General features: G+C 47.0%; 1 protein-coding gene across 5 annotated transcripts in view; it reads right to left on the minus strand.

Annotated features, from left to right (window-relative positions):
- Window positions 1-12,408, minus strand: part of ncam2 (neural cell adhesion molecule 2) — a 217,943-nt gene that overhangs the window by 64,174 nt on the left and 141,361 nt on the right. For all 5 annotated transcript variants that reach the window (XM_049010811.1, XM_049010802.1, XM_049010822.1 and 2 more), the window contains exons 2-3: window positions 6,760-6,834; window positions 2,304-2,510 (exon numbers count right to left, since the gene is read on the minus strand). In XM_049010811.1, coding sequence (XP_048866768.1) covers window positions 2,304-2,510; window positions 6,760-6,834 — 282 coding nt within the window. The remainder of the gene's footprint in view (window positions 1-2,303; window positions 2,511-6,759; window positions 6,835-12,408) is intronic.

Raw genomic sequence — 12,408 nt, forward strand, 5'->3', positions numbered from 1 at the left:
TCTACTCATCTCTCTACTCATCGCTTTGCAAAGTGGAGGGGGAATCGGGTGGCTAACAGTATGCACATGAGAAGGGAGGGGACAAGATAGGATGGCGCCCTCTTCTGGCTGGTCACCCGTAAGCAGGGCCACGAATCACGGCGGTGCAGCTGAGCCTGGTGCAGCAGGGCGGGACATGACAGCCGTCTGCCAGGCCTACCAGCCTCACCAGAACCACTTTGGGGTGACTTTTGAAAAGCCTTCGCATAAGAGGGCATTTCCATTAAGCATTAAAATATTCTGCATCAGTAGTGACCCCAGTAGAGGCACCTAAAGAGCCAGCAGTGCACTCACCAGTTACAGATATCCATGTCAGTTACCTGAGTATAAGAATGATAAAGTTTTTGCCTCTTTAACTAAGAGCATCACCCTATTTCCTGAACAACTCTCGCTGTCTGTGTCATGTGACATTCCTATTTACGTATCTTGAAGGCTTTTCTTGTATGGTGTGTGGCTTAGTGGGTTACATCTCTGTGTCTGTGATTGAAAGGTCACCATTGAGTCTTTGAACAAGGCCCCTAACCTCTAATGGCTTCAGGGACTGGCTGGTCCTTTGGATATAAGTGTGAACTACATGAATAGCCCATCATGCTCCCACTAAGGTCTCTGATTCTCTCTTTCTACACCAGTAGATACCAAAATATGCTGTAGCTCTCTGTTTTCAACTGCGTTGTTTTCGTTCAGTTCCTACAAAAATATTCACACGTGCTTATAATTCAGTCTGCATGGTTACAATCCTCCTCTGGTGTTTTCTCTTCGTTTTCATCCGGCGTTTCCATTTGCCCTTCCCATTCGTTTTGAGAGCGCACGGTAATTTAACGTGATAACGTTAAACGCGCTAACTTCACGGTTCTCTCTCCTTTGTGCGTTCTTAAATTGAAAGGGTGTGTTTGTGCGTGCACGTGCGTACGCGAGCGTCTCCCTCAAACAGCTGCCGCACGGCTCGCAGACTCAGAATCACATTCACATCAAGCGGCTCTCCTGCCGCATCTAAACAAAGCATGGCCGACCTCAATTTGCCGCTCCCTGCAATCGTGGTGTCGTTCTTCGGCAGAGACTGAAAACAAACATGGCCTTTGTTGTGTACGGGAGGGGGGAAGGGTAGAAAACGTCCAACAAAGATTCAGCACTCGGGGTTAGCGCAATCGATGAAGTGGATCGTGAGTACAACATAATGCCATGTTATGTGAATACAATTACGTCACATGCTGCCCAAATTACGTACAGCTGCTTTTCTGCATCTGGGTTCCTGACCAGAAGCAGCAGGATGGACAAACAAATCATCCCTGGCAAACAAATAGCTCACAAATGCCGACCTAATAACTTCATACTTTTGTATGCATGAATTCCACCCTGGGGTCAAAAAGTTCTTATCTTATAAACGAATCAAGTTTTGGGTACATAATAACAAATAATGCATAATAAAACATTTTCTATAATTTTTATACATCCTGGTCCATATTTAACTAAACATGCACATTTTCTTGGTGATAAAGCATGTGCTTTAATGTAAAGTAAAGAAATTGCAGCAAATGGTGGCTGCTGAGGTGCCAAAACGGACGGTGGGAGGGATTTTTGTGATCTGTCAATCATTTGCTGTCCAATGATAATAACCCCTGAGGGCGGGGCTTTGGAAGGCTTTGTTCCTCCCATGACTAATCATAAGAAGGAAAAAGATTTGAAAGTTAAATTTTAAGATATTTGCCTTTTGTTTCTTTGAAATCACAGATACACTCATTCTGCAAGATGGCTGAATCCTGGCTTCTGCTTGTACTTTCTATAACTTCTCAGTGGGTTATTTTTCATTTTTATTTTTCATGCACAACTTCCTTAAGTACCATCCATCCATCTTCTGAAACTGCTTGTGCTATTTAGTATTGCGGGGGGTCTGGAGCCTATCCTGGAGGCCATGGGTACAAGGCAGGCAACAACTCAGGATGAGGCGCTGACCCAAAGCAAGACACACTCACACACCATTCACTCACACGCACACCTAAGGGCAATTTGGTACCTCCAATTAGTGACATGGGGAGAACATGCAAACTAAACATGCATGAAACCATGACAGAGGATCAAACCCCAGTCCCAGAAGGGAGAGAGAATAGTGCTAAACATTGCACCACCATGCCACTCCTTCCTTAAGTACCAAAGGCAGCAATTCACATTTTAGATGCCATCTCCTATTAAGTAAGAAGTATTACACGTCTAACCTGGTGATACAGTTAAAAGGTCGGTGACCTCTGACCTCTGAAATAAACACTCACGGTAAATCTCCAGCACCACTGTGGCCTCCCGTGTCTGCGCGCTGGCGTCGGTGGCCTGGCAACGGTAGATTCCGGCATCTTCCACGTTGGCGTTGTAGATGGTGAGTCGTGACCGCACCCCCTCCGTATGCAGGGCCACGCGTGATGACGACAGGATGCGCTCCCCCTGTGGGTTGTACCACTCCAGGTTGACAGGCTCCCCAATGGCTGGAAGGTGCAGGAAACAGGAAGGTTACTGGGGAGTGTGTACAGGTGTGCGTGTGTCTCATGTACGCACCCAGAGCAGACTGAAAACTTCCAGTAAATAATGAATGTGCCCCCAGGTGGAGAAGGTCATGCTAGCCGGCTCAGGCACCAGTCCCACATATTATCTTTAATGCTCAGCTGTGATTAGCAACATACCACCCAGGCCTCTGGAAATTTAGCCGGTGAATCCACCTCTGGCCCTTTCTCTGAGAATACACTCCCTAAGCTGGCCCGGCCTCCGATTCCGTCTGCTCTCTTTTGTATGACAAGATAACCAAATCTGGACTCATGCTGGATCTGGCCTGGCGCTTTTGGAGAGAATGACCAGAAACCCATCCAGTTCTCTCTCTCTCTCTCCCTCTGTAACAGTAATTATCTCCCAGCTACACTTTTGTCTGGCCTCTGGATCAAGGTTGTGTTCAAACACACACATAAACACACAAGCACAGGCACGCACGTAGGAACCAGGGGGGGGGTCCCGTACCCCTCAATATTAAATTTGGCTTCATTCGTCTCTCCCCAAAAATAGGCCTCTGCATTTAAATTGTAAAATAGTGTCTCACCCAATATCATACTCTCTCCTACTGTATGTCCTCTCCTGCAAACTTCAATACACACAACCACAAGGTACAGTCAGACACGCACAGCCTACATGTTCATGTCTAGTAGAATGTCAAGGTCAAGAGTGTACTGTTTTCTTTAACTTTATATCTAGTCCAGCTGAATGTGTTATGTATGAATGTTGTGCACAGGACACCATTAATCAGTATCCTCCACCTGCAATGTCTTCAGGAGCAATGAATTCTGACGGGGTACCCTGGCTCGGTGCAGTTATTCATCACACAGCCATGTATTTTTGTACAATTTGATTTTTAGCTTAATTTTCTTTGTATTCCACAAATAAATTCTGAATTAGTTCTTGCGGAAAGATAAATCCTGATTAATGAGCAATAACAATAATAATTCACTCAAGACAAGGCTTTAGAGATAAAAATCTTTCACAATTAGAGACAATTCATCCGGGAACAGAGAAATATTGAAAAGGATATTATCCTTGTCTCACCCTGGGTAATGTTTACTATGTATACATGCCCCTCAGCTAATGGGAGTAAAAATTAGCTATGCCTGTATCCCAGTTGTGCTGTCAGCTTCTACCCAGCATGCTTTGTGGTAATTGATTCAGCTCTTCTGGGAGGAAGCTGTTGAGATGTGGCATTCCAGAGTCGCTTTGTGTGACCTCATTAACTTTGGCAGTGAAATTGCAGCAAGGAGCGATGTCTGTTTGTGAGGGGGACGCACTGCCGTTTCCCACCACTCCTTCGATTTCCTTTTCATGGCCATGCATAAGGTGGGAGGCTGGGGTGGGGGGGGGGGGGCGTGAGGGAGGGGTACCCCCTTGGAAATCCTGCAGTAACAGGTGTGTCAGTTTCCAGGAAGCGGGTTTCAGCTGTGACTAATTAGCGATAATGCTTAATGATGTTGACATTACTTGGAAGCTGCTCACCGAAGACTGGAAAGATTAATGTCCCATTCTCGAAATAGACACGTCGGAAATATCCAGAACGTATCGCCGGCCCTTAAAAGCACTTTTTTTGGCATCAAAAAGCCGGCATGTCAGAAAGAATATTTACAGCATATGAGTGCGTTAATTCGCATAGACAGGAATATTAATGAATGTTTTACCTGGGCTCTGACAGTTTATTTATCGGTTGTATTTGCAGAGCATGATGGTCCACTGGTGGACTGAGGCTTCAGTGGAGATATCTTTATACACGCTGCGATGCAGAGGTGGACGTCCTGCTGCTTTTGCTGTCACCTTGTGTGCCAGACACACCTCTCTGTGGGCATTGTCTCGCCCAGGGATGTCCGAGCAAGAAGACCAAAAATGTCATGCATTCTGGAGCCAGTCCAGCAGAGGGTGCTCCAGCACCCCGTGGACAAACAGATCCATCGGCAACCCCTAGGAGTTTGGGCCTGGCACTTCTGGAAGTTCCGGGTTGGGGGTAGAGTGTGTGTGGGGAGTTTAGAACACAGCTAGCGACCTGTCAACCAGGCCGTTGTACCGATTTAGCACTCCGGGTGCTGCCGTGTGTCTGTTTACATGAACTGTCTCGTATGGGAAGTTTATTGGGATCCCATCACCAGGGCGGATCAAACCACAGGAGGCTAGAGTCCCTTTCTTAGCTTTTTGGGGAACGTATCCTCTCATTTACATGCAGTGACTAAAGTAACTGTTTGGGGGAAAAATGATGTGTACACTGCAGGAGGCTTGATCTAGTCATTCCAGCTTTCATCTTTCTCTCTTTCTCCCTCTCTCTCTCTCTCCCTCTCTGCAAATATTCCCAGGTCTTCCACAATCATCCCGGGGCTTCTGAGTTTGTCTCTGAGGGCCTATTATGTGGAACGTGTGAGGGTCACACGGAGACAGTTAGCGGGAAAGATGCTGCCTGCGAATCACAGCTTAGACCGCACTGCAGGTCCGGATACAGGAGGCCCAGCCCTGAGGGAAAGAACTTTGTATCCCTCAAGGGCACAGTGGCTCTGTCTCCGAGGCAATGTCACCGCATGACGGCCGCCGCCACATCGGGGGAGGCGCGTTTGCGAGGGCCTTTCCAGGAGTCATCCTCTCGTTTTCAACAGGCCCTCGTGCGTGCTAATTGCCAGCTGGTGCCACGGGAGCCCGTCTCGATGGCGCACAGCTGGCTCTCGTCCGGCACGGCATGGAGATTACCAGAAATGCTAGGGCACTGGGCTCTTCTAGAGATGTGTCCGTTCTCCCCAAAGTGGTGCTGTGGGGCTGGGCCTCGATGGCTAATACTTCCCAAAAATCCCCAAATGGATCAGATAGAACCAGCACCAAGATTTCTGCTTTCTGTTCCATCACTCCCCCCCCCCCCTGTGGGGATTGTGGTGAGGGTGGTAGGAGACAGAATCAGGGCTCTGTGCAAGGGCAAGCGGGGATGGATCAGAGCTGTATGCAGGGGGGAAGCGGGCAGAGTCATTGTAACTTGTCAGAAAAGGGGCGGGGTCGAGGCAAAGAACCAATGATGTGCAGCCAGCCTTACATGGAAATGATGGCTGGAAGCAAGTTGGAATGAGGCTGAATCTGAACTACAGGCAGCTGGAGACGGGTAATACTAATGGCTTTAAAAGCTCATAATGGCCCTTGCCTGCCTGCTCACTGGAGTCAGGGCTGCTGTCTCGTGCCATCCGACGGGTAACAGCGGAGGCGATGAATGTAAAACAGCACGGAAGGCTGAGTTTGCAGTAACCAAGGCAACGCCATGCCCCCCTGCCCCCCCCAGCACCACCAACCAGGCACATTCACATGCTGGGGGTTCCACTCCCCACCCCCCACTGGCTGCAGCCGCACCTTTTTGGGGAGATCGTGCCAAAGGAAAACAAACAGGTGGGACATGCGAATGATGGCAAGTCTCTGAGCGGGAGGGGTGGAGGGCTGAAGCAATCTCAGCCTGATTGTTTATTCCAGCATTAGCATAAGTGGCATAAAGCTGCAGCGTTCATCCTCGCTGCTACTGGAACCTCTTTTCCAGTTAGACTTCTTCAGCCCTGACCCCACCCATCTCAGGTCAAAGCAGCCCTACCGGAAATCCCTCATTTACACCAGTAGCTCTGTCCCACATAATTTCCATTCCTCCACCACCTGTGTGCCCACCCTCTCTCTATCTCTGCGACCTTAGCACCACGTCCCACCACCTATATGTGGCCATGCTCCAATTTTTTGTCAAACATCACTAACAGGCTTACTTAGCCCCTCCCCTTGGCTACTACATGTACTCTCCAGGCTCCTCCCCTCACTCCTTATATGTATGTGCAGATTTGCTTTACTACTCCTTGCTGCTAAGAGAGCTGGACGACTGACGCAGAGTGATATCGCACAGAAAATCCCCCTGGTCCCGACACACACATGCTCTGCCTAAAATCTCTCACAACAACAAGCGATAACAGATGCTCAGCAGCTTTTATTTTTTTTTACTGGGAATAGTGGTCCCTCGGTGAGCCATGGAGACCAGTATCATTATTCTGTCCTTCTGCTTCATCTGCGCTTGAATAAGAGAGGGCTGCACCAGTCACCCACACCAGTCAAAAAAGAAGCATGATATTTACACAATCCTGCCACAAATGCACTGGTCTTACTGGAACTGTCTTTCCGTTGGGGGCAATTACTGTATACTCTGTGAATGCTTACCGGTGCAGGTGAAGAATTTGGATTCTCCAACGCTGAGCTCCACCTTATTCAGAGAGATGGACACCTGAAGGACAGCTGGGAGGAGAAAGGGAGGGGTCAGAGGTCAGGGGGGTGTGGTCAAGGGCAGGATCTCATATTGACATTAATAAAAGAAACAACGTCCACACAAAAAAAAGCAAAGTCAAGTCCCCCAGGGAGGGGGGGACACATGTCACATGTAACGTCCATCTCGTAATAAGAGCGGAGCTTAAAAACAACCTTTGATCTTCCCTGCCATGAAGTTCTTTGATTATTTCGGCCCGGTCTTTCATTATTCTCTGCCTTTTACACAATTCTCCATTCAAAATACCTTCTGAAAAAAAACTGGATACCACAGAAATAAAGATTAGAAATGAAAAAAAAACTCTGAAACCAGGGTTTATTTGTTTAGCTGCTCAATTGATCCACAAAGGTCAAAGTTAATGACTCAGTGAAAACAATAAATGTACAAATACATTTATACATTTTCTCAGACAACATGTCCGTCTGGAGCACTGCCTGTATATTAGTGGCAATTGTGTTGTTTTAACAAGTAATTTCCTCCCGCCCAGAACTTATTATTATGTTATTCTTGCGACAGCTGAAAATATTTCCCTTTGGACCTGGGTGAGGGAAAAAGTAAAGTGATTTATGATTGACAAGAAGATGTAAGTGTGCACAAACAGAGTTTAACACAGAAATGTGCACACACAGGCACTCACACAACTTATAGGTATGCAAATTGGATGACAATATTAGGTGCAACGTCAGCTTATTGCCAAAAGAGGGCGATTATGTTCTGCCCTGAAAAAAAAGCACAAACCACAAATATTTATGAGCTGTAGGCCAATAGAAACACTTCATATAATTTTGTTTCCTGATCTAGTTTTTCACATGGACAGTGAGACATGTGACGAGTCGCTACTTGATGATGGTTGGTTGGCTTTGTTTGCAAGTTGGCATATGGCTTTGCACCATCATGGTCCTGAGCAGGGATGATTCTAGGCTTTTTGAAAACGGGGACGTATAAGAGGACCCATAATTCATGCAGAGGGGCCGTTCTTATCATGTATTGTTCTTATATATCTTATATATTCCAATATATGTATTGGATCGGTGATTGACATGGGAACCAATCAGATTTCTGCTAGGACCAGTACCCCTGTGGCTTCTCCCCATATACACCCCTGGTCCTGATTTATTCTTGGCTTTGTCTGTATGTGTGTGTTTATGTGTCACATTCTCCCCCCATGTCGACAGAGATCTCTGCCCAATGCACCCCCTCAAACCCTCAATGTTAACAGAGCCAGTATCTGCTAACCACGACCGACGGCTGCCACAGGCATGCATGTATATTTGTGTTCATTATAAATCATGCCAGCTTGGCATCCCATCCCATGGGGGCAGAATGCTGCCTGTGTTTTAGCCCCCCGCCCCTAGCTCCCCGCCTTATGCCTCTGGGACAGACTTCGGAACTCCAGCCATCCAGCATGTCAATCAGCACAGTTGGAGGGACACCAAATTACTCATACAATCGAAATCAATTCATTATAAATGTAATATGACAGTAACAGGACTTCTTGCATATGCATTACTGTGATGGGGTGGAGCCAAAATACAAAAAAAAGTCATTAATATGAATTTCCCCCTGTTAATCTTTACGGGCATCGTCTTCATATTCTGCTTGGATTCAGCTCTGATGAATAAATGCCCGTGTAAGCAGGAAATGGGAACGCATCAGGCATTCGGGGGGAAGTGTGAATTTGGGTCCGTTATAAACAATTTACAGCAGTGTCACGTATTGAAAGATATGGACCAGAACCTAATGGTTCTGTAGTGGGGCATAAAGATATGGACGGTTTCTGCTCGCCGACGTGGCCGGTGGCTGTCTGGCATCAGGGAGACACAGCGCCCCCCCCCCCCCCCCCCCACACCTCCACGCGGAAAAAATATGTCTCAATAAAAAGCCCATTATCAATCAGGCTTATCCGAGATGACTTCTCAGGCAGCTTCGGTGTCATGGACGCATGATTAGGGTGGAGCATATGCACCCGTGGGTGGAGGGGGGGGTGAGATACAGAAACCGACTCTGGCCGTGGTGAAGAGCGTGAGATTTTGCTCACTCCTTTTCACACTTGATCCTGCACAGGAGCAAAACCGGATCAACTCAAAGTTGCTTCTTGAGGTGACCCCTGTTTAATGAGCTGCAGCAGAGTTATGCTCATGAGAGTTTAACCTACGAAAAATAGTACTGAGGGCAGAATGAAAAATGATTGCTTCCGAGACATAACCAATCAGATTGCAGAGGAGGTGGGTCCAAGCAACTAGAGGAGGCGGGACCAAGACATCTGATTGTTTGGTCCCGCCTCTAGTTCCTAGGATCAACCTCCTCCACAAAATCCCATAAACTGAGTTTATGGAGGCATATCTATCTATCTATCTATCTATCTATCTATCTATCTATCTATCTATCTATCTATTTAAAAGGGTGGGTTTGTTATTTCTAAGACGCCCACAAAGTGTAGTGACTGTTTGTGACCAATAGGGGGCCCCCAAACCTCCACGCTGACTACACATAGCGTCATTTGCAGCAGTAACCACCAAATGCGGCGTCTTCCACCAGCTATGGCATGAATAAGTAACCAGGCCGCTGGCAGATTAGAGTATAGCTGTGCTGTCACTCTGGGTTCAGGAACCGGTTAAGCACCCTGTCCCCCTCAGCACCCCACAGTGCCAGAGGGCTGTCCCCTAGGACCTGCAGCTGCTGGATAGCTTCACCTCACTCCCAGCATGCACTACAGGGGCCATGGGCCGAGGGCGATGCCTGGGGCTTTCCGAGGTTCCCTCAGAAGTCGCAGATAATTATAGACCGTGCTGTCCGGCCGCTGGGTGCATGACTTGCGTTTAGTTAATTAGAGCTAAAATATGTGCTCCATGTGCATATATTTGTCGGAAAGCTCTGCAGCCTGTGTTCCATCCATTTGTAGCTGTTCATGCTTAATTAGAAGGCTGCCGAATGTCGGGATGTATTTCCGAATTTTCTCAAAGCGCGTTGTCGGTAAACAAGCTGTGATGTAACCTCAGGCTTCATGGCCAAGGGCGAACGGTTGCTGGTGCGTCAAGCGCTTCCTCATAAATGGGCGTGGGGCTCCGGAACAGGGTCACCTGCACACTGGGGTCCAGAGGCTGATGGGCCTCTCCCCAGAACACAGAGAACATCAAATGCGTTTGTCTACCTTAGCGAAGCACTTTCTCACTGCGCTTGCCAGTGAGAATTCAAAAGACCTAAAGGCCGAGACATCTTAGAGAAATGCTGTCTGACTCTTTTGACTGTGGTCCCAGAAACAACAAGCCCACTCCTGTGTGCTCCTGTAGATGGTCCAGCAGCAATGAAAGAAACACGTGCAGATTAGCATTAGCGATGCGCCGCATGCTTCCTGAGACTGGCTCACAACGATCATGGAATGTATCAGCGGTTACTGATGGACTGATGAGCAAGCTGATCACAGGGGATGCTTTAGGGAGAGGAAGCATACAGGCCACAGCATGTAGCCAGCAGCATGAAGGATAAGGTCACCATGTTGAGTGACCATGCTGTCTTTTGTTTTTTTAACCACTGACACAGTCACCTAACTCAGATGGATCTGCCAAAGCACCCTCTTGTGGAGACACTTTGCACAGAGACACTGACAGAGCAGGAAAGTGGAAACAACAGGCACCTATAGCTAAGCAGAGGGTTAAGGAAAGGTGGCCGTTGGTGACAGACAGGGATGACAAGTGCCATGGCCTCAGTGCCGTGCTCTGCCCAGGATGCCCTGAGCGATGATGTAATCCAGTGCCAACCATGTTCGGTGACCAGTGATGGATGCAGGGAGAGGCTGCAATGTGGGATTTTCTGGATGGGAAGAGGAGCAGAAGGCTGGCAGAGGTCTGGACCAGCCGTAGCTGGCTGGCGAGGCACGGACAGCGGGAAGATGGAGGAGCCAGATGGAGGAGCACGAGGCCTGGACGAGCAATTTGCCGCTAGCGTTGGAATGAAATTATTTCAGATCGACTTAATTAAAATGAATCCTGCTAAAATCGGCCTGAAAGCCCCCGCAGTGGCGCTCATGTTAACCAGTTACCTGTAGCTACTCGCATTACACCGTTTACCGTAAACATGGCGTCGTCGCGGGAACCACTCATTCGCCAATCACGCCGTAATGAAGGAGGCCTGCCCTTGTCAATCTGGATTATCCCAAAATGTCATTATCCTCAAGTGATTGACTCAGTGTGATTTGCTGATTAATTAAATGTTTCGCTCAGGATCTGAAGTATCAGGGCTTGTCATCGACTCATTAAAATTTCCATCTCAAAATGTCATATAAAACACGGAAAAATCTCACTAAACATGTCCGTGTTTCTTGTTTGCCATATTGTTAGATGGTTTATTGCCTCCTTAGGGATTAATAGCTGAATATTTAAGTTTAAATAAGATGTTTATAAGGACTTTATGAAGACGTGCATTTAAGGTATATCTTTACTTTAAACAGTGTCTCCTCTCCACAAAAAGCTGGAATCGCTAGTTCCTGCAGTCTGTTTTTGCTGGTATGAGAGACATCTGATCCTCCAAGAGTGACTCATTCAGGATTTTCTCTCCAGATTCCCTCAGGTCCTCCAGCAATTCTCAGCTAGACAGAAAGCAGTGCCCAGCCAAGTGCCGTACCTGTAGTGTCGCCTCCTGAGACTGTCATGCTATAAGAAGTTTTATAATATGTAAATACTTAGCACAAACTCTGTGTGGCCCGCTTTGCAATGCGACACATCCTACAGGAATACTTTCACTCATCTCATACTTCCATGCTCTATGAAATATTTTACACTTTGGCTACCTAATCTGGAAATCTGGATAAACATCAGATATCTACAAAAAGGCCCAGATTTTGTGAAAAACATCCCCTTCCAAACATTTTGAATTATTGACTAGTGGAAATAGTGGAAATGTATAAATACATCACTAATCACTTAACATACAAGAGGTGATATCATATTACAGTAGAAGTTGCTATAATATATTTTACATGAAAAAAGATAATTGTGTTTTATTTTGACAGGGGATTCCACAGACTTTAATGACAAGTAAAACAACCTCATGAAAACCATTTTGCAAATCGTGGCATTTCTCACTGTGGGGGGGGGGGGGGGGGGGGGTGTTACTTGAGGTGGTCATGAATCCTCCAAGGTAAGTGATCTTGGGGAGTGTCCCATAACAAGCCTGAATTCAGCCATATAAAGTGTGATATAAAAGGTTAAATCTTATTCAGTTTGCTTCATATTCCTCAGCCTGTTTGCAACCAAGGACACCGGAAACAGGCCGTTAAAGTGAGATCGGGTCAGTCGTATCTGCAATACCGTGTTTATGGTGTGTTTTATTCTGGAAATGCTCACTGTCCCTGAAGGCAATGCAAGGTATTGCAGCCCAAACATGCACACATTTGTAATTAGGGGAGATTTCAGCGGAAGAATTTTTAATTAGCATCAGAAGTGTACCCCATCCTTCATCTGTTCCGTTCCTTACTCTTCCACCATCCTCCCAAGACGGGCTCATTAAACCGAGGGATGGTGCGTCATTGTTTGGGAGAGAAATGGCTA

The sequence above is a fragment of the Brienomyrus brachyistius genome, chromosome 1, assembly GCF_023856365.1.
Source record: "Brienomyrus brachyistius isolate T26 chromosome 1, BBRACH_0.4, whole genome shotgun sequence".
Taxonomy (NCBI): domain Eukaryota; kingdom Metazoa; phylum Chordata; class Actinopteri; order Osteoglossiformes; family Mormyridae; genus Brienomyrus; species Brienomyrus brachyistius.